The 26,556-nt window shown below is 40.9% G+C and overlaps 1 protein-coding gene across 2 annotated transcripts; it reads left to right on the top strand.

Moving 5' to 3' along the window:
* Nucleotides 1-8,023: 8,023 nt before the first annotated feature.
* On the top strand, nucleotides 8,024-25,806 carry CCNC (cyclin C). Of its 2 annotated transcripts, XM_004174228.6 has the most exons (12): nucleotides 8,024-8,182; nucleotides 9,096-9,202; nucleotides 12,705-12,789; nucleotides 13,035-13,104; nucleotides 14,551-14,602; nucleotides 17,184-17,239; nucleotides 18,503-18,538; nucleotides 19,938-20,029; nucleotides 20,764-20,831; nucleotides 21,110-21,189; nucleotides 23,251-23,369; nucleotides 24,027-25,806. In XM_004174228.6, the coding sequence occupies exons 1-12, from the start codon at nucleotides 8,151-8,153 to the stop codon at nucleotides 24,079-24,081; spliced, it is 852 nt and encodes a 283-aa protein (XP_004174276.2). In that variant the 5' UTR covers nucleotides 8,024-8,150; the 3' UTR covers nucleotides 24,082-25,806. The 2 variants fall into 2 exon arrangements, with proteins under 2 accessions (XP_004174276.2, XP_072782825.1); XM_072926724.1 differs by lacking the exon at nucleotides 12,705-12,789 and having other exon boundaries at nucleotides 8,087-8,182.
* Nucleotides 25,807-26,556: the final 750 nt, after the last annotated feature.

Raw genomic sequence — 26,556 nt, 5'->3', positions numbered from 1 at the left:
AGCCCCCGAGGTGGCCGCACCCCCGGGCACCGAGCTGCCAACGCCACACCAAGCTGTCCGCATCCTCTGGCACTGCGGCTTGCGGGCCAAGTCCCTGCGTTGCCCGATCTGTGGAAAACCCTGCAGCTCCCGACAACTTCTATTTGAGAAAGGACAGCCCCTTCTACGGTCTGGGTGCCCCGTAGCCGGCGTGCTGAGATTTTCCAGTACCTAACCTTGCAAAGAAAAAAGTATTGTTTTCGAATTTGGGGAAGTCAAAAATACGCTTGTCACCTGGGATGAGCTCCCAGGAGAGGAAATATCTAGATTTTCATCACAGACCACCTGAAACTGTCACCCTGCCCCGTTGTGCCAGTGGTCAAAGCAAGCCCCGCTCTCCGTGTCTCTCAACTCCTATAAATATCAACCTTATCGGCGCTCCCCCCGCAGTCCGTCCGTGCGAGGAGAAGCCGGCCCGGAGCCGCGGGGTTCGCAGCGCAGCCGCGCATATTGTGCGGAGAGACTGCGGGATGCCGTCGGGGGTAGGCTGCGGTATCCCTGTCCTGCGGCCCCGCCGGGCCGGCCCCAGAGGCGGCTTGTGTTGGAGGCCATTTAAACCTGGGGTGATAAGACAGCAGTTTCTCAAATTCCCTTTGGGAGCCCGCAAAACTGGATGGAAAATATGTACATAAGATATATATAGGTGTGTATGTTTCTCATATATGAAATCTGTCCAGGGGAATAGAGACACGGAATTATATAATGGGGCAGGGATACATTTTCTCTCTTTGGCTGTATAGTTATTCTTTACTTATATAGATCCAGAAATTCCCTCCGAGTTTCTGGCTTGGAGAGAAACCGTTCGTTACCAGATAGAGCAAGGCAGCGAAGCCTGCCCTTGTGAAAGCATCTCTCAAGCGTGATCCGGCGAAGATGCAACTAATTAACTCGCTTCTCTGTTTTCCGCTCATTTCTCTCCTGTAATGTCAGAGGCTTGTTGGGGAAGGGGGTGGGTTTCTCCTCGGGCCAGGCTCTGCCGTGCTCACCAGGAGGCGCAACCCCCTCCTGCCTGCCGGGTTGCTTCAAGGTTACCCAATACCTTCGCGAAGTCGTGCAGAAAATCCAGCTCCCGAGGTCCCACAGGACCGAGTCAAGCAAGAAAATAAGTGTTCTTCATTTTATTTGAGTTAATAAAAGCGACACAACTGCTGCACTAGCGGGAGGCTCGGGTTGAAGGTGGAAGAGCTGCTCTCCAGGGGGAAATGCAGATTTTTGAGTGAAAACCTGGAGGAATTGTGAGAAAGGAAGGAGAGCTCCTGAGGAAGTGGGCAAAGCCCTTGTGCAAGCCTGGAGTAGCAAAGGAGCATCCCTGCTGTTTTGCAGGAGGGTAGGCTGCAAGCCACTTCCATTTCACAGCAATATCATTTCCTGTGGAAGGGCCAAGAGCTCAGTGCAAAAATCTACATTCTTAAGGCAGATTTGCTTTCTCCTTCCCTTCTCAATGAGCCATTCTCCATCATTTATTATCAACCCTGCCTAACTGGAGAGGCCCCAGACAACTGAGGGTTGGCCAATGTGATGCCCATCTACAACAAGGGTCATAAGGAGGATCTGGGGAACTACAGGCCTGTTAGCCCGGCCTCGGTTCCAGGGAAGGTTATGAAACAGATTATCTTGAGTGCCATCACTTGGGACATACAGGACAACCAGGACATCAGGCCCCATCAGCACAGGTTTAGGAAAGGCAGGCCCTGCTTGATCAGCCTGATCTCCTTCTATGATCCAGGTGACCCATATACTGGATGAGAGAAAAGCTGTGGATGTTGTCTACCTGGACTTCAGTAAAGATTTCAATACTGTCTCCCACAGCATTCTCCTGGAGGATCTGGCAGCCAATGGCTTGGACAGGTGCTTTGATGGGTTAAGAACTGTCTGGTTGGCTGGGCACAAAAAGTGGTGGTGAATGGTGTTGCATCCAGTTGGTGGCCGGTTAGTAGTGGGGTTTCCCCAAGGCTCAGTTTGGGGCCAGTCCTGTTTAATATTTTTATCAATGATTTGTACAAGGGGATCAAGTATACCTTCACTAAGTTTGTGGATGACAGTAATTTGGGTGAGAGTGTTGATCTGCTGGAGAGTAGGAAGACTCTGTAGAAAAGTCTGGATAGGCTGGATCGATAGGTCAAGGACAACTCTATGGAGTGTAATAAGGCAAAGTGCTGGGCCCTGTACTCGGGTCATAAAAACCCCAAGCAGTACTATAGCCTGGGGGCAGAGTGACGGGAAAGATGCGCAGTGGAAAAGGAACTGTGGGTACTAGTCAACAATAGAACACGAGCCAGCATGTGCCCAGCTGGCCAAGAAAGTCAGTGGCATCCTGGCCTGTATCAGCAAGAGTGTGGCCAGAAGGACTGGGGAAGTGATTGTCCTTCTGCACTCAGCACTGTTGTGGCCACACCTCAAGACCTTGTTCAGTTCTGGGCCCCTCATTACAAGAAGGACATTGAGGTGTTGGGGTGTGTCCAGAGAAGAGCAACAGAGCTGGCGAAGGGCATAAAGAGTAAATCATGATGAGAGGTTGATGTTCAGCCTGGAAATAAAGGAGGTTTAGGAGAGACCCTGTCACTTTTTACAACTGCCTGAAAGGTGGTAGAAGTAAGGTTGGTCTCTTCTCCCAGGCAACTAATGACATGATAAAGAGAAATGTCCTCAAGCTGCTCGAGGAGAGGTTGAGGTTGGACATCAAAAAGAGTTTTTTCATTGAAAGAGTAGTTAAACATTGGAACAGACTGCCGAGGGAAGTGGTGGAGTCATACTCTCTGGAACTGTTCAAAAAACAACTGGATGTGGCAGTTTGCGCTACGGTTTTGTTGACATGGTGGTGCTCGATCAAAGGTTGCACTCAATGATCTTGGAGGTCTTTTCCAATATTAATGATTCTATGATTCTGTGAAAAGTTGTTTAGGGTGCAGAGAGGCACCCAGGGATGTGGGTAGGATAGAGAGGTCTCCTGTCTTGCTGGGCAGCAGCTGTGGTCAGCTTCCTGGCTTCTCAGGAAGCCTTTCATTATCCATACCTGCTTAATGCTTGTTTAACTGAACATTTGGGAAGAGGTGAGAGAGAGGCAAACTCTCTCTGTGAGGTGCAGGCTACCTAAGAGACCCTTAGTCCACTGTTCATGTCCCAGCACAGGTCCCCAGTGGAGCGACCCTGGCAACTTGGTCTTTGCTGGAGGCAAAGTCCTTCCTGATGGGACACATGCCACATGTGAATGAGTAGCTGACCTGCAGGTTGATCCGTGTGACTCTCAGGGTTTCAAGGACAGCCTGAATAACCATCTCAGCCTGGGCAGGGTGAGCTGCTCAGGATCCAGACCCACAGGCTACTCCCTGCATGGAAAGCCTGAGCCATTGAAGCGGCGGATGCATTTCAAGGAGACTAGAGGAGGAAAAAAATCAAAACAACAAAACATTGATATGATACTCCATCCTGCATATGCTCCTGCTGCATGTTTTACTGAGAGAAGGTGGGGTTAAATGCCAGTGTGTCTGTGACCCAGAAAGGAAAACCCTTTGAAATAACAGGCTACTATGTGGGAATGCTGATTTTAAAAAATTATTTTAAGCAAAGGGCAGCAGGAGGTGGCTGAACCATCTATCCTCATCAAGAGGTTCTCACAACAGAGCTGATGGTTTTAATAACACCTCCAACCCGTGTTATTTATTTTCATGTTGTAAAACAAACCCTCATTATTCTAAGGTCTTTCCCTCATCTAATGAAATGATCCTGAATGTCTCTGATATAAAATATTAAATGGTTGCTTCTGCAGGAGTCTGTTTTTGGTGTGGAAGTGGAAGTGTCTTTGATGGTGCTTCAAATAAAAAATTCTCCCACATAAATCATTTTCCCTGACATTGTCATTCAAAATAACAGGATCCTTATGTTCAGATACCTGCATTACTGAGCAGGTGAACTTTTGTTTCATATGTATAAATATTATTTGTGGCTACTTGCTGCTGGTTTGACACATGGAGTCACATCCAGGATTACCATTCCTCCAATCCACCTCGCTTGTTGCAAAATATAGCCTAAAAGATCACCATTATTGGGAAAAATATCGGACAACTGTCACATTACCTAACTTAGTGAAATCATAACAAAGGCTTCCATTAGAAGTGACATAACATAAGCTGGAAGGGGTTTTCAATTCCACTTACACTTCTTTTCCCTGTTCCTTCCCTGAAATGTCTCACATTCTCAGCATGTTTTGTGGAAGCTTGATTAAAGTCAGTAAATCTGGTTTTGTACCACTCATTCATTTCCTGAGGGGATATTAAACAGCAGAGGGCAAACAAGAATGCTTATTGTCAGATCTGTGAAAAGATATGTACTGTTTTCAGTTATTAGATGAATACGTAAACATGTGAAAAAACTGAGAGTATCTGCAAAGACTGTTTTTGTGTGCATTCAAGGGAAAGAGATAAAGAAAATATTGTATTTCCAATTGTGGGGGAGAACCCATGAACAAAAAACTGACCATGTATCATCCTATTTATAAGATGTGGATTGGAAGAAGCATTTTTTATGGAGAAAAAATCTATCCAACTATCCTGCATATATTTATATCTAGCAATGGACTACTAAGTATATTCAATATGTTTGTGATGGTTTTTATTAGGGGGGCAGAGGGGGAAGAGATCAGCAAGAGCTGACAGATAATTTCATCTCACAAATATGACAAAGTATAATTTTACCTGCAGGTTCTTGGCTGCGATTTTTTCATCCTATATCTGGATGTCCCTCAGAGCAGCAGCCAGGTCTGAGGCTGAGCAAGGAGACATCTGCACACACAGCAGCACTGAACATCTGTTTCATGAGATCTTCATTTGCTTGTTTTGACACACACACACAGAGGACATGGTAAATAAAATGATCCTCCACACAGCTCCTGGAAAGGAAAGGTTCAAAAGCAATGTCAAAGGGAAAAAGCTCTGTCCTGTCTGCCCCCTGACATGCCCCTGTCCAAGGAAGCATCTCCCAGCTGGGCCTCCAGGGAGATGGAGTCATGGCGGCATCCACACATGGCCATCAGCACCCCTGCAATGTGGGCCCACACCAGCTGCAGGCCTCGTGGCCTGGCAATTGGCATTCCCAGCATGGCTCAGTCTAGAGGACCCTTTGCCTTTTTGCTCAAGGGATGCTGCAGGGCTGACAGTGACCCCCCCCCGCCCCCACCAAGCACTGGGAGTCCCCTGGGCCCCATTTGCCATTCTGCAGGGAGGATATCCAGCATAGCAGGGTGTCCCCTTGTAGAGCACTGGAGTAACTCCAGCATGGCAGAGTGTCCCACTGCAGGGCAATGTGTACCCCAAGGAGTCTTTGTTCCTCTCTGGTTTTGGGTCTGTGGAGCAGGGAGAGTTTCCCTCTCCATAGTCTGGTGGTCTGCTGTGGTCTACTGCAGTGCTGTGAAATGGGGTCATGCAACGCGAGGTCTGTCCTGCTGGGAAAGAGGCAGTCTGGGAGTGGAGCTGGCATGAATCCGTGGTGCCAAGTGCTCCCATTCCAGCAGTATTAGACAGCCCTGTGGTGCCAGATACAGGGCAAGCAGAGCTGTTTCCCACGCCTAGTGTGCAGTGCAGCAATGGCATTTATCATAGCTATGGTAAATATCCTGCCCAGTCCCTACTAATATTCTGTGATACTGAAGTGTAAAATCATAGAATTGTTGAAACTGGAAAAGACCTTTCAGATCATCAAGTTAACCCAGCACTACCAAGTCCACTATTAAATCATGTCCCCAAGTGCCACATCCCCATGTCTTTTAAGTACCTTGATGGGTAGTAAGTCCACCACTTCCCTGGGAAGCCTATTCCAACACTTGACAATCCTTTTGGTAAAGAAAGTTTATCTAAAACTTCCCCAGTGCAACTTGAGACCATTTCTTCTTGTTCTATCTCTTGTTTGCTGGGAGAAGAAACTGACATCACCTTGCTACAACCTCCTTTCAGGGAAGTTGTAGAGTGATAAGGTCTTCCCTAAGCCTCCTTTTGTCCTGGCTAAACAACCCCAGTTCCCTCAGCTGTCCCTCATAAGATCTGTGCTCTAGACCCTTCACCAGCTCTGTTGCTCTTCTTTGGATAAATTGCAGCACCTCAGGGTCCCAGAACTTGGCACAGTACTTGAGGCACACCCTCTCCAGTGCTGAGTACAAGGGGATCATCACTGCCCTGGTCCTGCTGGTCACACTATTTCTGATATAAGCCAGGATGCCATAAGCCTTCTTGGCCACCTGGGCACACAGCTGTCTCATATTCATCCAGCTGTTGACTGTGCAGAAGCCCAAATCACCACTGAGGGAACAAAACACAGGTACTAAATCAGAGCAAGAAAATAGCCAGGGACAGGTAGAGAAAGATGGTGAAGAAAAAAAGAGATGCTCACTTGATGTGATAACCAGAAGCATGAGGTTTGCTGTTATTTTGGTTGCTCTTGTATGTTCAGTGAAGCTATGACAAGCTCCTCTGTTATACAGCAGCCTCTGTCTCTCTCTCTGATGATTCCTTGGTGCTTGTGCTATGCTGTGTGATGTGGCTGTGGGTGGCTGTGATCCAGGGCATTTGCTGGCAATTTGGTTCACCTCTTTGTGACATTGACACAGCAGAGTAAGTTCCTTTTCCCATACCTTGCAAAGTCCAGATATTTTTTGGAGAAAGGCGTCAGGTCAGAGAGTCCCCACAGAATCCCCACAAACCCAGCCTGTGGTTTCAGTCACGTCTCCTTACACTGAGAAAGGAAAGCTAAAGGGTATGCAAAATGTTTTTTCTCTACCTCCCTCCTCCACATTCCTATGTATAAAGAGGGTCTCAAACCTAGATTCTCTCTGGCATGTCAGAACAGTGTCTCATTCTGCCAGCAAAGGCATTTAGAAACACCACTGGCTCCATCTGTCCTGCTTCCAGGCAGGACAGTCTTAATTTCTGCTGCAGCCACGAGGGCCAGGGCCAGTACCTAGAGGTTATTCTATGACACCTCGTATCATTTTCCAAGGACAGAGCAGGAAAAAGACTCACTTGTAGGCTGGGATAGCACTGCAGAGGGAGCAGCTGGGCATTGATGGGGGTTTCCATAGGGTGAGCGACAACTTGTTGTTTTCTTGTAATTAGTGTTGTTGCTGTTACTGTTCATTTCTTATCTCATTGTTGTTTCCAGTAAATTGTTTTTCTCTCAGTCCATGATCTTTATCTTTTATGCCTCCAGTTCTGCTCTCCAGCCACGCACAGCAGGGGGACAAGAGGATGGGGAAGTGTGCGAGTCATGGGAGGTCTAGAGTAGCTTCAGTGTGAACACAACATTTGAGAATATAATTTCTAAAGCATGACACCAATTTACCCTGTGCATTTTCCCTCTCTGCTTCATAGTTCCTAAATAGAACCTAAATTTCCCTTTAACTTACCTGTTCCCAAGTCTTCAAGTGCATGGCATTGATACATTTCAGATCCCACTAAGAAGCTGAGAGCCACGACAGGAAAGAGCATGGAAGGAAAGCAGGCCCATATACTTCCTGTTTGTAGTTTAAATTTAGAATTAATAAGTAAATACCGCTAGAAATTCTCTCCAATGAGGAAAATTCCAGCATGGAGCAAGCTGAGCCGTGAAGGTAAGTAGAAGGGAAATTTAGGTGAGGCACAAGACAAGTAAGCTCTGGATCTTCCTGGCTGCTTACAGTAGAGAGAGAGAAGCAGCCAGCTTTGCACGGACAGAGGTTTGAAATGGATATATGGATGCAATTCTTTCCACGTGAAGGTGGTGAGGCACTGAACAGGCTGCCCAGAGCTGCCCCATCCCTGGCAGTGCTGAAGGCCGTGTCGGATGGTGCGCTAAGCAACCTGTCCTAGTGGAATGCGTCCGTGCCCATGGCGGGGGCTGGCCCGGGTTTGGATGGGTCCCCTTCCCGGCCCATCCCGCTCCGTGTCCCGGTGCCAGGAGCGGGACCGGGGGCTGCGGGGCGGGCGGAACCCGCGCGCGGGGGAACGGTTCGCAGAGCCGCGTGTTGCCGGCCGGCGGCGGCGGCGCCGCCTCCTCCTTCCTGCTGCCGGCGCGGGGGCGGCGGCGCTGTGGCGGCGGGGCCGGGGCATCGCGGGCCCGGGCGCCTCCTCCCCGCTCCGCTCCTTCCCATGGCCGGCAACTTCTGGCAGAGCTCTCACTAGTGGGTGCCGCGGCCGCGGGGCGCGGGACACGGGTGCTGCGGGCCGGCGCCGCGCTCTGTCCATTCATTGCCGGGCCGGGCGGCGGGCACGGCGCCGAAGGGAGGCCCGGGAGCGCCGGGCGGGCGGCGGGGCCTGCTCGCCGCGGGACTCGGGCGGGAGCCGGGCTGGGGGCGGGAGCGGCCCCGCTCAGCCGCCGCTTGGGCAGCGCTGGGGCGCTCCGGGACAGGGGTCACGTCCCGGGGTGAGTGCCCGCGCCACCCCGGGCTCCAGCGGCAGATTGCGGGAGATTGGGTCCCCAGCGCTGGGGCAGCCGGGCCTCGGCTTGGGCTGGGCATTAGGAAGTGTGATTGATACTGGAACGGGCTGCCCGGGGAGACGGTGGAGTCACCGTCCCTGGAGGTGTTTAAGGAAAGACTGGACGTGGCACTCTGTGCCGTGGTGTAGTTGACAGGCTGATGTTCGGTCATGGGTTGGACTGGATCTCAGAGGTCTTTTCCAACCTGATTGATTCTGTGATTCTGCCCTGAAACACCTCGTGCTGAGCACGTCAAGGTTTGAATGGTGCCCATAATGAAATGGCTGCAGCATAAACCTTGTTAGTGACTGTCGGAGTCTAAAGTCTGTACAGCCAGCTCAGTTTGCTGCTGGTAGAGGCCAATTACTCAGCCCCTAGTAGTTCATGTTTTGTTGTTTGGAGGTTTTTGTTTGTGTTTGTTTGGTTGTTGTTGTTTGTTTGTTTTTTCAGTTGTCTTTTGAAAACCCTGAAGAGCAGTTGCTTGGGAAGATTGTTTGTGACTTTGTTAAAGGCCACAAGCCCTTTATCCCCGAGCCTTAATTCTTAATCTGTTTGTATAGGAGACACTTGGTATGATGTTGATAAAGAGTTGCTGAAATTATTTTCCATCCCTCTAGCTTACAATGGATTTTGGATAAACAAGATCTATTGAAAGAACGCCAGAAAGACTTGAAATTTCTGACTGAAGAAGAATATTGGAAGCTACAGATATTTTTTACTAATGGTAAAGCTTTTTTTATTTCTGCCATAAAAATCTCTGCAGTGTGTGCCATGTCTAAATGGAGGTTTGAATTGCTTAGAGAATGTAATGTTTTCATTGTTGTATTGCATATACTTTCACAGCCTATTTTAACAAAGATGTGGAATATAAATAATTTCTTAGTTATACTTACATAATTCTAGGAGACCTTGCAGGCTAATTAGCTGCATATATAACATTTTTACCTGTGATAGGACGAAACAGTACATTTTCTTATTTTCAAGAGGTTCTTATCAAAATATAAAAGGAAGAGAAGCAAGCAGAAACTGCTAAGCTAGTGTATTAAAGGCTCAATGTCAAGCATTAGGACTCAGGCTTTTGGTGGGTTCTTAGGGTAGGGTAAGTATTTTAGGTGATCTGTGCTGTCCTGTTAAACAGCAGAGTTTGGAAACTTGTTATTTGTGTTCACTTAGATTCTCTGAAACCTGCAACACAGCTTGTATTTTGACTTCTAACTGATTTCCCAGTACCAGGTGGCTCTCAAATTGTCAGCAAGTTTCTGAGAGCTGTTGCCAGGCAGCGTGTTCTCCCAAAGAATTTGGGACTTGTGTGTGAAGTTGTCTAAGATTTACTTGATCTTGCAAAGCATTTAGCTATCCATATGAATGGCCACACCAGAGTATATCAGATTACAAAGGCACTTAAAATTTTCTCTGTGGAATTGTTCAATATTTAAAACAATCTCCTTATGCAAAGGATATTGCTAACTAGTAATTTGTTTGCAAACAGCTCTTAACAGATTTTTGTAGGAGTCCTTTAAAGTACAGAATGCTTATTTTTTTCAGCTGTCTGGCCAGACTTGAGACAGAGAAGTGAAATGACTTTCCCAGAGCCACTGGAAGATCTTATGTCAGTGGTGGAATGGTATCTGTGAAAGATACCATTGCTTCTCTGTTTGCTTAGTTATTTTTGTAACAATTGCATATGCTATAAACATGATCACTGTGGATACCTCTGTGTAATTGCTTACAGAGCATCAGGAAATCAAGCTAGCAATGATTTACCCATTTGATCCATTCCTGAAATCTCTTGAGGTTAAAACTAAGTGTCATAATAACTTCAAAATACAAAAAGAGACAAAAGGAGGGTTACGGATATTTCTAAAACTGTATTTCTATGCTAATTTTCACTAGTATTAATTTGAACTGTGAAATATGCTTTTTAAATGTTTCACTTCATTGTTTTTATTGAGTAAACAAAGCTTTACAAAGTAAACAAGTTAGTTTGTTAGTATTGTTTTGTGGTTCCCAGGGTCTTTTTCCTTGGCACTCCATGCCTCCCCTGAAGGTAGGTGAGTGACTGGGGGCAGCTGGAGAGCAGCTTTGCCAGCATCTCCCCTGTGCCTGTACAAACACAGCCTACTCTGCAGGAGTAAGTGGTGCTGGGCTTTCTCGCCTTCTCTAGCAAAGAAGGCAGGACAGTGCAGGACAGAGGGCAGGGGTCCTCTGTGCTTGGCCAGAGCTCACCGTGTTCAAGCCCCTCAGCATGCTGTATCCTCGCCTGCCTCTGAATAGAGACCCTGCTTTGGGTCCCCCCTTGTCTCCCATCTGCACTACCTGAGAGCAGATGAGGCTCAGCCCCAGCATGTCACATTCAGTGTGTGTCAGCCCAAGAGATGGTTGTGCCCTAAAGCAATTTAAAATCTGCATGGAGAGGGGCAATTTCCTGCTGCTTCCTCATTGGAAAACAAGTGCAGTAGATCACTGACTGATTATATGGCTCCCTGCAGCTATGAAGAGAAGGAAAAAGATCATCTTCTAAAGTAGTTTGAAAAAAACCCTGATGTTGATTTCTGTGTTTGGATCACCAAGCCTTAACTGATTTTGGTTGAGAAGTGTATTAGTTGTTTTCCCTTTTTGGTTTTGGGCAGAAGCAGTTTGCGTTAAAGGCTACTGAAAATACTCAGATTTAAAACAACCTTTATTAAAAAACCCCAAACTACTGAAACTGCTTACTTTCTAAATGTACAGGAATAAATTATCTTATAGTTTCTTTTCAAATATTAAAATAATTGCAAACATTGGACTTTTCCCAGCATATACAAGCTTCCATTTCATTAAGTCTCTCTAGGCTCTTGTCCATTTTTTTTCTTCTAAACCACACTTGATTTTTCTCTGACAGCAGATGGCCTAACCATTCCTAAAATCCCATGGGAGTATGAGACATATTTGGAGAATTCTGTTTAGCCTAATACTTGAATTTTTCTGATGCCCTAGTAGTAGGACAGCTTTTTAGCCCCATGGTCAAATTAAAGGCAAAAATACTTTCCAGCCTCCCAAGATGTGATGATCAAATGTTTAATATTTGTACAGACATTGCATACTGTGTTTAACACCCTTTTCAGAAGTATTGCTTGTCCTGCTGTCACTGTCAAAACTAATCCAAATTTGGTATTCTCTAGAAAAAGAATGATATGAGACAGACAGGGATTTAGTGTTGCTTTGGGCCTTGCCAGTAGATGACAGATGTGTACCCTGGCTGTCGCAGGGGATACGTGATAAGAGCATGGGCAAAAAACTCTCTACTTCAGGTGCTTAAGTAGAGACTAAGAATTTAGTGATGACTGGCAACAGAATTGTTTGCTTTTCCCACCAATGGTCACTGTCTTGGTTCTGCTGTACATACTTTAAATATCTACTTACGTGTATTTTAAAATATTGTTTTTGACATTTCTCATGAGGGAGGAAAAAAAGAAGAGGGAGTCTGCACAGAGCCGAGCAGTGCTCAGAATAATGGCGGCGCAGAATTATGGGAAAAATAACAAGTAACAACCTTATGTTTCACTGTGCCATTCTTTACATCCAACCCCTGCTCTTAATCCCAGCTTGATGCGTCTAATTTGCTTGGCACCTTTCCTTTGCCTGGGAGGCCAAACAAGAGCTACCTGCACAGATGACACCAGGGTTGTGTCTTGGCCAACTGGCAGAGGACCACCGTATTGGAGCAGCTGACTACATCCTCTGGTCTCCCACCCCCTCTCCCTAGACTAAATATGTCATTTTTTTTAACACCTGCTGCCTCTGCCAAATTTAATGACCGTGTTTGTGTTGGCAGCTTTACTTGTTTGAAAAAAACCATCCATTTTGTGTGGCACTGAAGAGCTGAGGTTTTATATTTCCTGTGTCTGAATTTGTTGTACTCTAAAATGGAATACCTGAGCTTTACTCTTCTGAGATTTGTGTTGTCATCTTCTTAAAGGTCATACTTGCTTTGTACACAATGGAGTCAAAATTCCTTTTCCTTTTTGAAGGTGTCCCCAAGCTTCAGGAGGCAGTGGTTCTTCACCTGCAGGTCTGTAGGTTTTCAGCAGCGTGTTGTCTCTCTAGAGCAGCAGAGGGAGAAGACTGTGGTGCTGCTCCTTAGAATCCCCAGCACTAGCGCTAGCGGTGTTTTGAGACCCTTTGCTATTTGGTGTCAAATTGTTTCAAAAAACTCAACTCAAGCTTTTGTTCATTTTTTTTTTAAGTTATCCAGGCTTTAGGTGAACATCTTAAATTAAGACAACAAGTTATTGCAACTGCTACAGTCTACTTCAAGAGATTCTATGCCAGGTAGGACTGTTTACTATGCTGGTACAAGAATAAAACATTTGCTAGGCACATTTTGGTAGCCCTTTAAAAATGCAGTTCTGTATTAAAAACAGTGCCACTTTTGTTTTCTGGATGGTGTAAAGCTTTTATGCTTTAATAAAGTTAACTTAAGCTTTGCTTTTTCAAAAGGAAGTGTGGTGCTCTTAATAGATTAATCGTTCTACATGTATGAAACAACATATTATAATTTTGTTGTAACATTTCAGATATTCCCTAAAAAGTATAGATCCAGTATTAATGGCTCCTACGTGTGTGTTTTTGGCATCCAAAGTAGAGGTATGAAGTATTACAATTTTTTAATGTAACATTATGTGATGTATGAGAGAAAGAAAACATTTAGGACTCTCAATTTTTTTGTCTTTCTTCATGCTTTGGGGGTTGAAACCTTCTCTTTTTTGCATAGATTTCTATAGCATTTAAGAAAAGGAGACAGAGAAGGCCTTCAAAACTTGTTTGAATTACTAACCCTGAAGTGCCTCTGAAACTTGAAAAAAATATTTTAAATGGCTGTTTCACTGTCACACAGTGTTTAAATACACTGTATCTTAAGTTGTGTATATCTTAAGCAGTGTCTCCTTTCTGGTGTGTTTCTCCTTATTTATGTTTACTCAAACTTTAAAACATAATTGGAATTTATTTTACCTAATTATCTTGTTCTATTTCATATAGCAAGGGATCCTCAGAGTTTACCACACTTTCATTACTTGGATTAAAAGCATGTTGTAGCTCATGCTCTGTCCTTTAGAAATTATCATAAGGAGTTGACCCATTAGGGATCATGGTGAGAGAGCTCCATGCCTCCACCATCAGTGCTCCCCTTTGAATGTGGCCAAGAGTGAGCATAAGCTGAGTGCTGCTGTTAGTCCTTGTAATGCAGCAAGTTTGCAGCTGTTTGAGAAGTGTCTGTGTAATGGAAAAAAGTCAAATTGGCTACTTTATGATATGTCAGTACTAAGGAGTTTTACAGACGGAGCTGAAATACTTAATGGACGGTAGAAACAGTCCTACTAAACTAGTGGTGACATGTGATACTGTTGTCTGTACAAGTACTGTGACACTCAGTGTTTGGAAGACATTAAGGAAAATAGTGTGAGTGTTGGAGAGAGTGCTTTTTTTATCAACCTGTTAAATGAGCCTTTAAGGAGGCACAGACATAGAGTGTGTATATACATAGATGTACCTTAAATTTGAAGTCTGTGTAGCCTTCCTTCCTGTGTAGCCTTCCTAAAGCTTCTGCAGCTTTAGAGGGCAGCACTATTGATTCAGCTATGGACTTCTCTGAAAGAACACTGTATACAGAAATTTTTCAGAGAGCTGTCTCAGCACAGGAGCTAAGACTTAACGAAAACATAACTAAAAAATTAGTTAATGGCAGGTTTCTAAAGACAGTTTTCTTTCCAAATGGAATAAGGCAAAAATAACCTCCTTGAAGCCCTCTTCTCTATTTTATAAAAAGAATGTTAGCCAACTGAGCTTTTGGTATTTTAGTGCCTTTCATGAATCTTTACTGTTCCTCACAAACAATCAAGAAACAAATCAATGAAATAACTTAGGTTTACCTTAAGAAAAAAAAAAAAAAAAAAAAGGGGTGGGGGTAAAAAACAAATACTACAATACTGCAAAAAGAAGCCCAGTTTAGTAAGAAGCCATTATTTCAATTTGATAACTGTGAGTGTATGGTGTTTCAGGTGGTTCACCTCATTTACCATTCTTTTTCTTCAGGAATTTGGTGTTGTTTCAAATACAAGGTTGATTTCTGCTGCTACTTCTGTATGTAAGTATCAGTAATTTTCGTTATGCTCTAATTAGGTATCTCTGTAGGGAAATCAGTTGGTTTCTTTGCTTTTTTTTAAAAGGTAGCTTTTTATCAAATCATGGAGGACTATAAGAGCCATTTAGAATAAAGAGCTTCTGTTTCCAAAAACAGACAGAAGGATCCTTTCTGTATTAGTTTTGGTTGATTATGGTTGGAACTTACGCCAGGAATAAGTGAAAACAAAGTCATAAAACTATTGAAATTTATAAACAAGCTTGGGTAGTAAATTGAATTCTGAATTACTTGAAGATAGAATTGGAGATTTACGATTTTGTCTGTTTACTAAAAGGTATGGTTCTGTGGACGTACCTGTTTTAAGAATTTTTGGTAGGCTGCATACCTTCAAATTTGCTTTAATCCTTTTTCCCCCCATCATAAAATTAGTCTTTGCACATGGTATTTATTTCTAAAAACACACTTTATTGTTCACAATAAATTCAATAAAAATACACTGTAGTTACTTAGTTCTCTATCTTTCCCACTTGCCTTTGTATTTCCCAGTTCATGTAACTTACATATCATCCATCAAACTCTTGAAGTGATGTCTTCCTTAGCTGAATGCTGTTATCTGACCCAGAAGGTCCAGCTGCTCTCAACGGGCAATTCCTGGCTTTGCTCTTCCAAATGTAGGTCAGCGCTTTCAAAATCCCATGTAGCCGTTGAGGGGACAGGTGACTGGCTGCATCTGCAGCCTCCCGATGCAGAGAGTGTATCAGTCCATGGGGCTGGCCGTGTGACAGTTCCACCACCAGGAACTGAAACACATCTTCGGTGCCAGCATGGCCAAGACCAGTACTGGATTTAGCGCTGAGAGTTGCTATTTTTACATCAGAAGCATAATTGTGTGGAAGTTTTGATGCATAAATGAGAAGGTTAGATAGATTTCGGTAAATACACTGATTATTTGGACATCTATTTCTTAGCTGCGCTGTTTCTCAAAATTCCAGTCTCATGACCTTATAGAAGATTTTCCCCACAGCTCTTCCTTCAGACCTAGAAGTCCTGTCAGCCCTGATAAGTACTGTGCATTTCATGGAAGTGGGGGCAAAATGCAACAGGCTTTCTCCAAACATTTCTTCTTTTATTCTACCTGGTCTTCCTTTACCAGAGTTTCTTCAGTAGCACACAGCAGTTTTTGTGAGTTCTTAATACCAAAGGCAAGAAAAGATGAGGCAAGACAAGTAAAAGCAAAAAGAAGTTAAAAAAAGGGGTTACTAATGTAATGGTGGCTGGTTTAAGAGGTTTGCTTGCTTTTAGCTCAGTAGCAACATGAAGTTAATAACACTTGCTTCCTTTGTAAGGAACGTCATCTTAACCTGATTTTCAACAACCTCTTCAAAAGGTTTTTCTTTTGTTAACACATCTCACTAAAGCAACAGCTCCATGTAATGGTTGTGTCTGCAGTTTGCTTTGTGGGAAAAATGCTTTTTCTCCCTATCTTCTTTCTCAAATTGGTATTTTTTTTACCGTGTACACCTTCAGTTTGCATACATCTTGAGAAAATACTTTATTAATTCTTCTCTTTTTTGAAATAATTAAAATTTCCAACAAGTAGCCCAGTCTTGGTGTCCTACAACAAATTTTCTAGCGAAGTTCACCCTAGGTCTAAATGGTGAATTCTTCGGTACAGAGGACTGATGCTGTCTTTTCTTTGAAGTGAATGTCATACTGATTTTCTGGAAGTAATATTGATAGTATCATTTAATAATATACTGTCTGTCATTAATATATGGAATATTGTCCACTTCCAGGGTGTTAATGTTGCTTGTTTTCCTTGGACAACAAGGACTTAAAATAGCTTTTTAAATGTTTTATGTGTACAAAATGTTTTACGTTTAAATGTTTTATGTGTCAAATCCACATCTTCAAGTGTTCTTGTTTTTCTTTGTTCAGCATTCTAACATGAAATCACTCTGATTTTGCATATTAGCATGCTTCTTACCAGTGCACTAACTGTACTCATTCTCCTTGTAAAATACACAAATATTAATTAAATATTTCAATTTGAGATAGTAATTACATTATGAACCTGCAAGAAGTCTGGCTGAGCTCCCTTACCCTGCCTTTGGGCTTGCTTTTCTGAGACTTCATTAGTTCTTTAAAAATCTTGCATGTTGAAGGATCAAGCCTATATAAAAAATTCCCCATTAAAGTTCCATTTGGATTTAGTGTTGAATCTGAGATCCTGAACATCAGTAGCTGAAGAGCTCTGTGAGTGATAACTTGTGGGAAGTTAGCTGAGCTAGTTTAGGTGGTTAACCAGAAGACTTAATAGTGTCCAAAGCAGCAGTCAAATGTCTGGCTGAGTATCTGTGCAAATCTGGGGTTCAGGTGTATTTCTCTTTCCTTTTTAGGATCTTAAATCTTGTAACTTATCTCTCCTCTTTGAAATACAAGCCTTTTGTACTGAAAGCCACAAACTGAAAGTTGTGCTGCCAGGTAGATTTGAAGGGCTATATACAGATAAACTAATAGAAAGGGAAATAAGTAAAAGTATTAATTACATTATTTTTAACATACTTTTTTCTGTTTACTGTAGTGAAAACTAGGTTTTCTTATGCCTTTCCAAAGGAGTTTCCTTATAGGATGAACCATGTAAGTATGCTATTTGAAATATAACTTGATCAAATAAATTAGTAATTGTTAGCAGGAAATGTTTTCTTTTAAATACTAAGCAAGAAATATTTTCATACTCATATGTCAGGTTTGTTCATGATTAGTTTAGTGCAGAATATTGTGAAAGTTACCTTTAAAAGTAATAAAAATCTTACGTAACCTCCTTTCCTTAAATTGTTGACAGGAAAGACAAGTGATGTGATAGGGTGACTGAAAAGGTAGTTTTTCTATAGCATGATGAGAAAAGAGATTTAGTTTTTTTTGAATATTCTTGTTTACAAATACATTGCTCCAGGGGAAGTAAATGGCCTTTGCACCTGGAATGCTTCCAAGCTTGCACACATGAGCAGTTGGCTTACAGAAAGCAGTTTTATTTTTGCCTGTAAAATTTAATGGCTCTGGAAAGATAGTTTTTAATTAATACTTAAAATTTAAATTTACTAGTGGTTTTCAAGATATTCTCAGTCACAATACTGTGAAATTTTGTAATTTTTCTTAAAACCAATTTTGACCTCTGCTGTAGAATTTTGAAAGCTAAACATTTAAATAGTTTTAGATTGCCTGTAACAATTGTTGGTTTGCTTTTTACCCAATCTAGAAAGCCAAATGACACGTCAGAATATAAAATACCTAAGACCTTATAATAAAACTGCACTGCTCTTTTATAGGTAAAGGCAGATGGAAATACATTTTGGAGTACAGCTTTCATATAGCCAAAGTAGTCCAGTCTTTTCCTTCAAGGCACCAATACATCACCTTCTGTATTGAGGGTGAGAGCTGATATAATTGCTACAATTGGACAGAATATTTCATATGAAATTAAATCTGAAAATGTTTTGAAAGGCTATTTGACAAGTTAGTGGGCTGAAGAAGATGTCTAACTCTACAAAAGAACTTCTCTATTGCTGTGAAGTTTTTATGCACTGGGAACAATTTGCTGTTCCAGGTGTTGAAACAAATCAGGCAAGTGCTGCCAATTCAGCAGTCTTTCACAGCAAACATGATGCAAAATATTTAAATTGTTTGTTATTATGACTGCAGTTGAGTTACAATAGTGATAAGGCAATAGCCAATAGTAGTTTTTATATTTTGGTTTTGTAGTTTCAAATAAAATGCATTTAGGACTGTTAGAAGTAATTGTTGATAATTCCTGTGCATTTGTGATGTTAAACTGTGTGTCAGTTAATTTTTTCTGCTGCCTGAAACATACTGCTGATTAACTGTGGTTTTGCTTCTTTGCAGATACTAGAATGTGAATTCTATCTCTTAGAATTAATGGTAGGTTGGGTTTTTTGGTGGAACTGCTTCTGTTTTTGTGAGAGAGGTAACTGTACCTAAGTCCTGATGCAGAGACTGGGATGTCAGCGTCCTTTTTTCTCCAGATGGAATGGCCACTTATGACCATGGAGAGTTGTATTCTTTCTATGCCCTCTCCTTCTTGCCTGGAAGAATCTGGGGCTACACTTAAATGTTCTAGCAGAAGGTGTGGGTACTATCCCATTCAAGCTAGTCTATAGCAACCTAATAATTAGAGTAATGGGGGTTTGAATCCTATGAGGAAGAAACTGAATTCAGGCCTCCCATTTTCTGAGATGGTGCTGTAACTGTTAGGCTGTTGGATGAAAGGAACACAGTGGGACACCCATCCAAACCCTTTGAAAGAAAGGAGCCATACCTATTTTTGTAAGAGTAGCTAGCCCATTGCTGTGTTTGCTCAGGTAGCTGAAAGGAGACAACCCAGACTTCTTAGAGGGCTTGGGTAAAGTAGTGCTTAATTTCTGCATATGGCTTGGACTTGGATGGGTTAAGCACTGAATTCTAGTACTACTGTACTAGAGTAGTTCTGCTCAAGTGCAGAGAAAAGGAGTGAGAAATCAGGGAGCAGCTTAGTGAGGTAGACAGCAGATGAGAGAATATGTTTTGGAAACTGAACACATAGGAGATCAGGTCAAAATTTTTGTTTGTACCTACAAGTTATTTTAATACAGTTTTTAGATTCTTGTTTAGATTTAGTCCTTTATACCTCTGCTATACATGGCAGTAACTCTTGAGTTTTGTATGCATACATTTTAGCGCAAGCAGTTGCATTTACAAGAAGTTATATTTTGGGGATTCACTTATTTTTCCAGTATTCTATGCAATGTATAGTGTGTGTAGTGATGGTGTTTCACAAAAGTGTTCAGCACATGTAACTTAATGTGGCTTTTCCTTGTAGTATCCACACTTTTGGCTGCTTTTAGCAAGAGTTTTTTCCTTCTTGTTTACCTGGACCTGAAATGAGGGGATTTGAGAGCAGTGGAATTTTTCTTTTCTTTCTTTCCAAACCAGCATAAATTATTTTGGCATGCTTTCCATGTATGGTATTTAGTAGCAGACTGTTTTCTGGCAGCGTTTTGTATTTCCACGTGGGAATTACGGGTTTGTAAGCAAATGTGGTTTCAGTGTGCTGCAGATGTGACTTTCTGTGTCTCTTAGGGGAAGGACATTGACAGATTGGCAACTGTGCTGTGTAATGGTATTCTAGAGAGAGCATTGCCCTCATTGGAGCAGGGCTAGGTGTTAGAATGCTACTTAAAAAAATCATCAGTAATTGACTTGTAAACCAAATGTTTTAATATGAACTGACAACATGCTCTGCATTGAAATCTAACTTCTGTCCCGATTACATTTTTCCTAGGACTGCTGTTTGATAGTATATCATCCTTATAGACCTTTGCTCCAATATGTGCAAGATATGGGCCAAGAAGACATGCTGCTACCTCTCGCATGGTAATAAAGACAATGGAAATAGTTCCTCTTTTTGTTAAGAATGGAAGTGTTTAACAGTTATGCTTCAAAGGTGGTTAAGCTTTTGCTGAACCAAGCAGGCTTAGCCATATTTGAATACAAAGGGTGCCCTAGTTAACCTGTGCCGGTATATGTCCCTGACATAGCTTATTCTGTCTTTAACCCTGTAGTGATTTTACTTTGCAGTGGTCTAATTTTTATTTTTTAGACTAGCTCAAATAGCACAGTTTTAACATTACTGAATGGTGACTATGAGTAAAGGAAATTTCTTTTTGTCAACATTGTCTTTTTGTTGTAGCATGTCCTAGGAGGTAGAAGCAATATATAGGGTTGTTTAGCTGTGTTAGCAGAACTCTTATTCTTCAACTGTTTCAAATACAGAAAGACAGTAGAAGTACTACTTTTATATTAGCCTTTATTTATCTGTGAAACAGATAATTATTTGATGGTATACATACACATCCATTGCAGAAAGACATTTATGTACTAAAATAATGTTTCTAAATAAACTTTTACTGTGACTACAAGGGAAAAAAAGAAAGGCTTTAAGAGATTTTTACAAGAGAAAAGATCTCTTTCCTTGATAATTTGCCCTGCAGCCTCATTGCTTCGACCATCTAGAAAACGGGCAAAATATTTGTAATCCAGCAACAGTTTTTGAAGGAATATAGTCTAAAGGTGAATAGGAAGATACTTACAAGTTCTTTTTTGCACAGGAGGATAGTGAATGACACATATAGAACTGATCTTTGTCTGCTGTACCCTCCTTTCATGATAGCTCTAGGTAAGTAACAATTAATGTCTCTTGTCATGTTTACCTGGATGTATTCTGTGCACTGTGCCATCACAAGCATTCCTCAGTGCCCTCATAAGGTGCTTCAGGTTGTGTCTCATACAGCATTGACACTGTAGCCTTGCAACTTAAAAAGCCTTAAAGAAAAGTCAGATAATTAATCCCAAGTTTTCTCTGTTGAACTGTATAGAGTTTATAAAAAATTGAATGTTTCTAACTGTATTGAGAGTGTATCTTCAGTCAATATCCATGTCACCTGATCTTTGCAGCTTGCCTACATGTGGCCTGTGTTGTCCAGCAGAAGGATGCAAGGCAATGGTTTGCTGAGCTGTCTGTTGATATGGAAAAGGTAATCTGTTTTTTATTCCCAGTACTTGTTTCAGAAAGGGTATTCATGCTTGTCTTTCACATCCACAGTACTGATTTGAACTTAAAATTCAGTGCTCTTGTTAGATGCTGTTGCAGTTAGGCAGATCCCTTTGGAAAGGAGACAATATAATGTTATTTGGTTATCACCCTGCTCTGAAAGTCAGGACAAAACCATTGCACAACAGAAGAGCATTGCTGGTATTGCCGTTTTCCAGACAGAAATATAAACCAAATCTTTTACATTGTTTGCCAGAAAAAGAATTCACAGCACTTTTCCGTCACACAAGATTGTCAGTAGGAGTTTTACTTTTAAGTTCAAGTGCATGTGATTTTCTGATTCACTTTTCAGCATCATCCCAGCACACCATTCTCTTTTTCTCCCTGTACATGTGCAGAGTATAGCATAGTGTAGAACATTTTTGACACTTTCAGGATGCCCAGCACTGTGACTTCAGTCAGTGCTAATCAGGGAGACACCAAGATCATTCAGTTGAGTTCCCTGCTAATGCAAATTCTGTGTCAAATTTATTAGGTTAATAATTATTCATTAACTGTCTTTTTGTTGTAGCATGTCATAGGAGGTAGAAGCAATATATAGGGGTGTTTAGCTGTGTTAGCAGAATTCTTATTCTTCAACTGTTTCAAATACAGAAAGGCAGTAGAAGTACTACTTTTATGCTAGCCTTTATTTAATTTATTAGGTTAATTCCCTTCATTAATTTATTAGGTTTCAGGGTGCAGTTGTCCTTATACTAACAATGTTCTTGATCCTCACTAGTTTCTTTTACTTTTTAGGTTGGCTTCTTTAACCTTTATTTAGCTCCAGTGAGCATATTGAAGTAGTACTCATATTCCTTATCACACTGTTTCACTTAGCACATATTTTTTTCAGTCTTTTTTTGAAACTGAGAGTCTAGAATTAAATAGCCTGTTATGACTGAGAGGTACCATTTACCTCTGTGCCCTTGGTATTTCTCTTTATCCCACTGATGTTACAGCATTGTGTTTGTATTCCAGGATTTGTCTTGAAATGTAAACACAATGTGGATGCTATGCTGCATGGAGAGCTCTGTGAATTATGCTGTCATACATTTAAAGGCAGGGTGATAATAAACTGGCAGCAAAGGAGGACCAACATATATTTAATAGATAAAAGTACCATAAGCGTGATACTGAATATCTTTGAATGTTTACTTGTCTTGGTTCTTATGTCAGTGATAAAGCCTAAGCTTGATTTTTTTCGCATGTACACTGCGGACATGGTGAAGCACTAACTATGACTTTCGTTTCAAGGATGAAATGTATTGCTCTGCACTTAATCAAAAATCATGTATTAAAAAAGAAGAAAGAAGTCTACTTTATTAATTTAGAGAATGAGTCATATTATGAATGAAACGTTCTCCAGCTTTTATATAGAATATTGCACTAGAAATTTAATAGGAAATTAAGGTAGATAGAAAGTCCAAAGCAGTATGGAATTCTTACACTTCCAGAAGCAGAATATGAAGTCTCAACAATTCTTATATGTGTATAAGAATGTAAGAAGTATTTAAGAACTCCTTGGCTCTGTTTTTTGGAAAGAAAGAGTTCAGATGAATGTTTTGTGGGTTTGGCTTTTGTTGTCCCACCCTGTTCCCCTGATATGTATAGAACATTGACAGTCATCAATTACTGTACATGGTCATTTAGCTGTAGTCATGTGCCCAAGTCTGTATTTTCCCAGGAGCTTAGTTATAAGCTGTGACAGTAGTTGCAAATAAATAAATAAATAAAAAGGTATTAAGTTTGCAGGGGAAGAGAAGCAGTAAATACAGTTGAAAGGGAAAGTATTCTGTTCAGGCTTTGATTCACAATTAATCAAAAAACTAATTAAATGTTTTTTTGTGACCAGATTAAGTGTGAGACACCTCTGTTGATAATACAAAAATTTTGTTGCTTAGTTTCTGTTTGGGGCCTGTTTAGTTAATTGCACCCTTAAACAGGCTATGACAAAGGAAAAATCACTATCATGTCTGACCTTAGGCTTTCATTTCTATTACAGATTTTAGAAATAATCAGGGTTATTCTGAAGCTGTATGAGCAGTGGAAGAACTTTGATGAGAGAAAAGAGATGGCTACTATTCTTAGTAAAATGCCTAAACCAAAACCACCTCCAAACAGGTACGGTACTTCCTTATTGCACCTTTCCTATGGAAAAACTAGACTATGATCTTAAGAATGTGTAAATGTTTAATTCAAGGTGTAGTATATATTTTTACAGTGCAGATGTTTCTGATACAAAACCAGCCTGATTGTTCAGGAGCTAGTGGGAAGCATAACATTCACTATCTTATGGAGAGTGTTAATGTGATTAGAATGTGATCAGTACAGCTCAGCAAATGTAAGGTACCTCAGTGTCAGGCTCCATGGCTGGGCCAGATTCAATGGAACTGGGCCTGCTTAATATCGTATTTAATTACTGTGATTAAGTATCACTGCTGGGAATCTGCACATACAAATTCCTGTGCACATGCTTATGTAATGTGAACTTCACAATGTTGACTTCAGAAGTAGATTTAGCAGGCAGCTTCATGGATGTATATTGAAATTATTATTATTCACATAAATATGGTGAAGTTATTTATGCATGCTGAAAAAAGCCTTTGCATTTTTTAAATGAAAATGAGCAGAGTATATCGACCTATTTATGTATATGTTGAAGTATTTTCTTTCCACAGATTTGTATTACTCTCTTGTATTTTTTAATTTTAAAAAAAGGATAAAAAATGTAGTATGATGCTTCTTATTGAAGAGACATGTTTTTGTTTTCTTCAACAGTGAAGGAGAACAGGGTCCAAATGGTAGCCAGAACTCTAGTTATAGCCAATCTTAAGGCATTCCAAAGAATTTCTTTATGGACCACTTTGACTCAAGACATCCTGGGATATTTCCTGTGTTCATGAAATGGACAGAAGGTTTTAGTAACATCTTTGACAAAGAACTCGAAGAATAAATAGCTTGTTTGTGTCAAGCATTTTGAAAGCTTTTTCTCTAAAATGATATAATTTTCTCTGAAGCTGGAGCAAATGCGCTAAGATTTTTCAGTGTAAGGAATCAAACTTTAAACCAAGCTGCAAAAGATTGATGTTTTTCACTCAAAACAAATAGTTCATTATTGGTTTTATTTGTGTTGAAGTGAACTATTTTTAGAGCGACAGTAACCTGAAGCCTAAGTGTACTGTATTAATGACTTGTGTTGTCTTCATTTTGTTTGTGACTGAAGGAAGATAGATTCAACACAGAGTGCACTATCTATTACCTTCAGTTTTGTTGATTAAAAAAAATAAATACAGATTCTGCAACAAGTAGCACACAGTCCTTCAGAAACAAATGCCTAGAAAAGCCTGTAAAGAATATTGTTACAGTTTTAATGAAAACTGCAGGAAAGAAATTCAGTTTCTATTTTTGGGTTTAAAAAAGCTGTATTCCTCAGTAGATCTACTTGGTTGTTTTTGCCACAATACAGTAGCCCAGCTTGCCAGAGAAGTGCAATATGTATAGTGATTCTGCAGTTTTCTGAAACATTTCAAGTGTTAGAAATTAAGACAACCCAACATACTAGGATTTTTTTTTTTTAATAAATGTACTGTATGGTACAATCGGAATATTTCACAATCAAGTACAAATCTGGATATTATTGCTATTTTTTATGGTGGATTTTATTGTAGCAAAGATATACACTGTTAGTCTGCCTTCACTGTTAGTGTGAATTTGTGTGGTTCATTAGAGAGTTTATTTAAGAGGATCAAGTGTTTGGTGAGCTTCATACTGGCAAATTTTAATTGGGATATTAGGAGCAACTCTAGAATAACTGAAATGGGATTCCTTGGTTACCTTTGTGCTGGAGAAAATGAGATTTCTTCAAACAGAAGGCCATATCCTGCGTTCCTTACTCAGGCAGATATCCCACTGAAGACAGGAATTGGCCTTAATTGATTACTTGATTTTTTAGATAACTTTGTTTCTAACTAAGTTCTGTACAACTTTATTTTGAATGGTAATGCCAACTTGCCCAAGTATAAAAGCTGTATGATATAGTTCAGTAACATTGTTCTTTTTCTTTTGTTTTTGTTTTTTTTTGTTTTTTTTTTTTTTTTTTGTTTTTTTTTTTTGTTTATTTTCCTGAAACAACACATTTCACTGCTCTGAAATCCTGGAGGGAGATTGAAAGCATGTGCTCCATGATGTGTCTTGGTTCAAAAAACTGGCCCCTTAAAAAAACCCACCTGTTTTTGCAAATACCTGTATTTGTAATTGGCTGGTTATTCAGTGAAATATAACTGAAGTGGTTTTATATGTAGCCTGTTAGGCTAGTAGCATTTATTTCTGTTCAGGTTATTTTCATAAACCATTATGTGAACCCGCCCCAGACACTTTGGTGAGGTGGAAAAAATACACATTTTGGTCTTTGCTACTTGGTTGCCATTTGATCCATACCTTTTATAGACACTTGATTGATGAAGTGGAATTTGGCTATTTTGCTTTCATTTCTTGAAGTCTAAAGTGTGCGATTTGTAATGTGGACTTGGGGAATATAAATAAATCTAAAGCAACTTGACCTCTGTTGTCTGGAGTAATTAAACAAGAACTATTATTTAGGTAAGTAGAAGTGTTCTCACATATACCACATAATCTGCCAGGAAAGTTAATGTTTTGGAATTAGGGAATTAATGAAGAATTCTGGCTAGAGTGATGAAATTTTTTCTTAAGAAAAGATTTAATCACTGCTACTGAAGAGTCTTTGCAGACTTTACTTCACACGTAAAGCACAATGAGTCCTAAATCTCGGAGCTAAAACGTCGGGCACTTCTTGATAGTACCCAGAAATTTCTTAAGGCATTTCTCTACTGGGAAAATGAGGTTAATTTTACTAGCTTTGATTCCAGTAAAAACACTGAAAGGCAATAAAGTGCAGTCAAAAGAGCTGGATTCACTGAAGACAGTTTTAAAAAGATGTAATTTTGAACAACAGGAGATGGAACATAATGTGAATGCAACAGTCTTGTTACTAAGCATGCAGAAAAAAAATCACCTTTTGCTTTATGTCAAAGGAGAGGTGCATAAAAATGTGGTATCTCAGTGAAAGACAGGCAGATGAAACTCTTCACAGATTATATTGCAACTGGTGACTCTGAAGTGTCAAAGCAAACACAAGCCATCTATGCCAAAACTACTTAAAGAAAAATCCCAAAGGAAACAAACTGGATCGGACAAGTTATTCAACTGAAACCCCATCATTTGGAAGGCAAATTAGAAAGGTAAGTTTGGTAATCTAATTTGGTAAGTTACAAATAGTTTGAGCAAAAAT

The sequence above is a fragment of the Taeniopygia guttata genome, chromosome 3, assembly GCF_048771995.1.
Source record: "Taeniopygia guttata chromosome 3, bTaeGut7.mat, whole genome shotgun sequence".
NCBI classification, from domain to species: Eukaryota; Metazoa; Chordata; class Aves; order Passeriformes; family Estrildidae; genus Taeniopygia; species Taeniopygia guttata.
This window is presented reverse-complemented; position numbering and strand designations above follow the sequence as displayed.

What these genes read in the sequence shown, in the direction of transcription:
- CCNC (XM_004174228.6), top strand. Translation starts at nt 8,151, where the DNA reads ATGGCCGGCAACTTCTGGCAGAGCTCTCACTA. An exon ending in TTCAAGAGATTCTATGCCAG is followed by an intron (nt 12,790 to 13,034) that starts GTAGGACTGTTT and finishes GTAACATTTCAG; the next exon opens with ATATTCCCTAAAAAGTATAG. An exon ending in TCCTTTCATGATAGCTCTAG is followed by an intron (nt 20,832 to 21,109) that starts GTAAGTAACAAT and finishes TGATCTTTGCAG; the next exon opens with CTTGCCTACATGTGGCCTGT.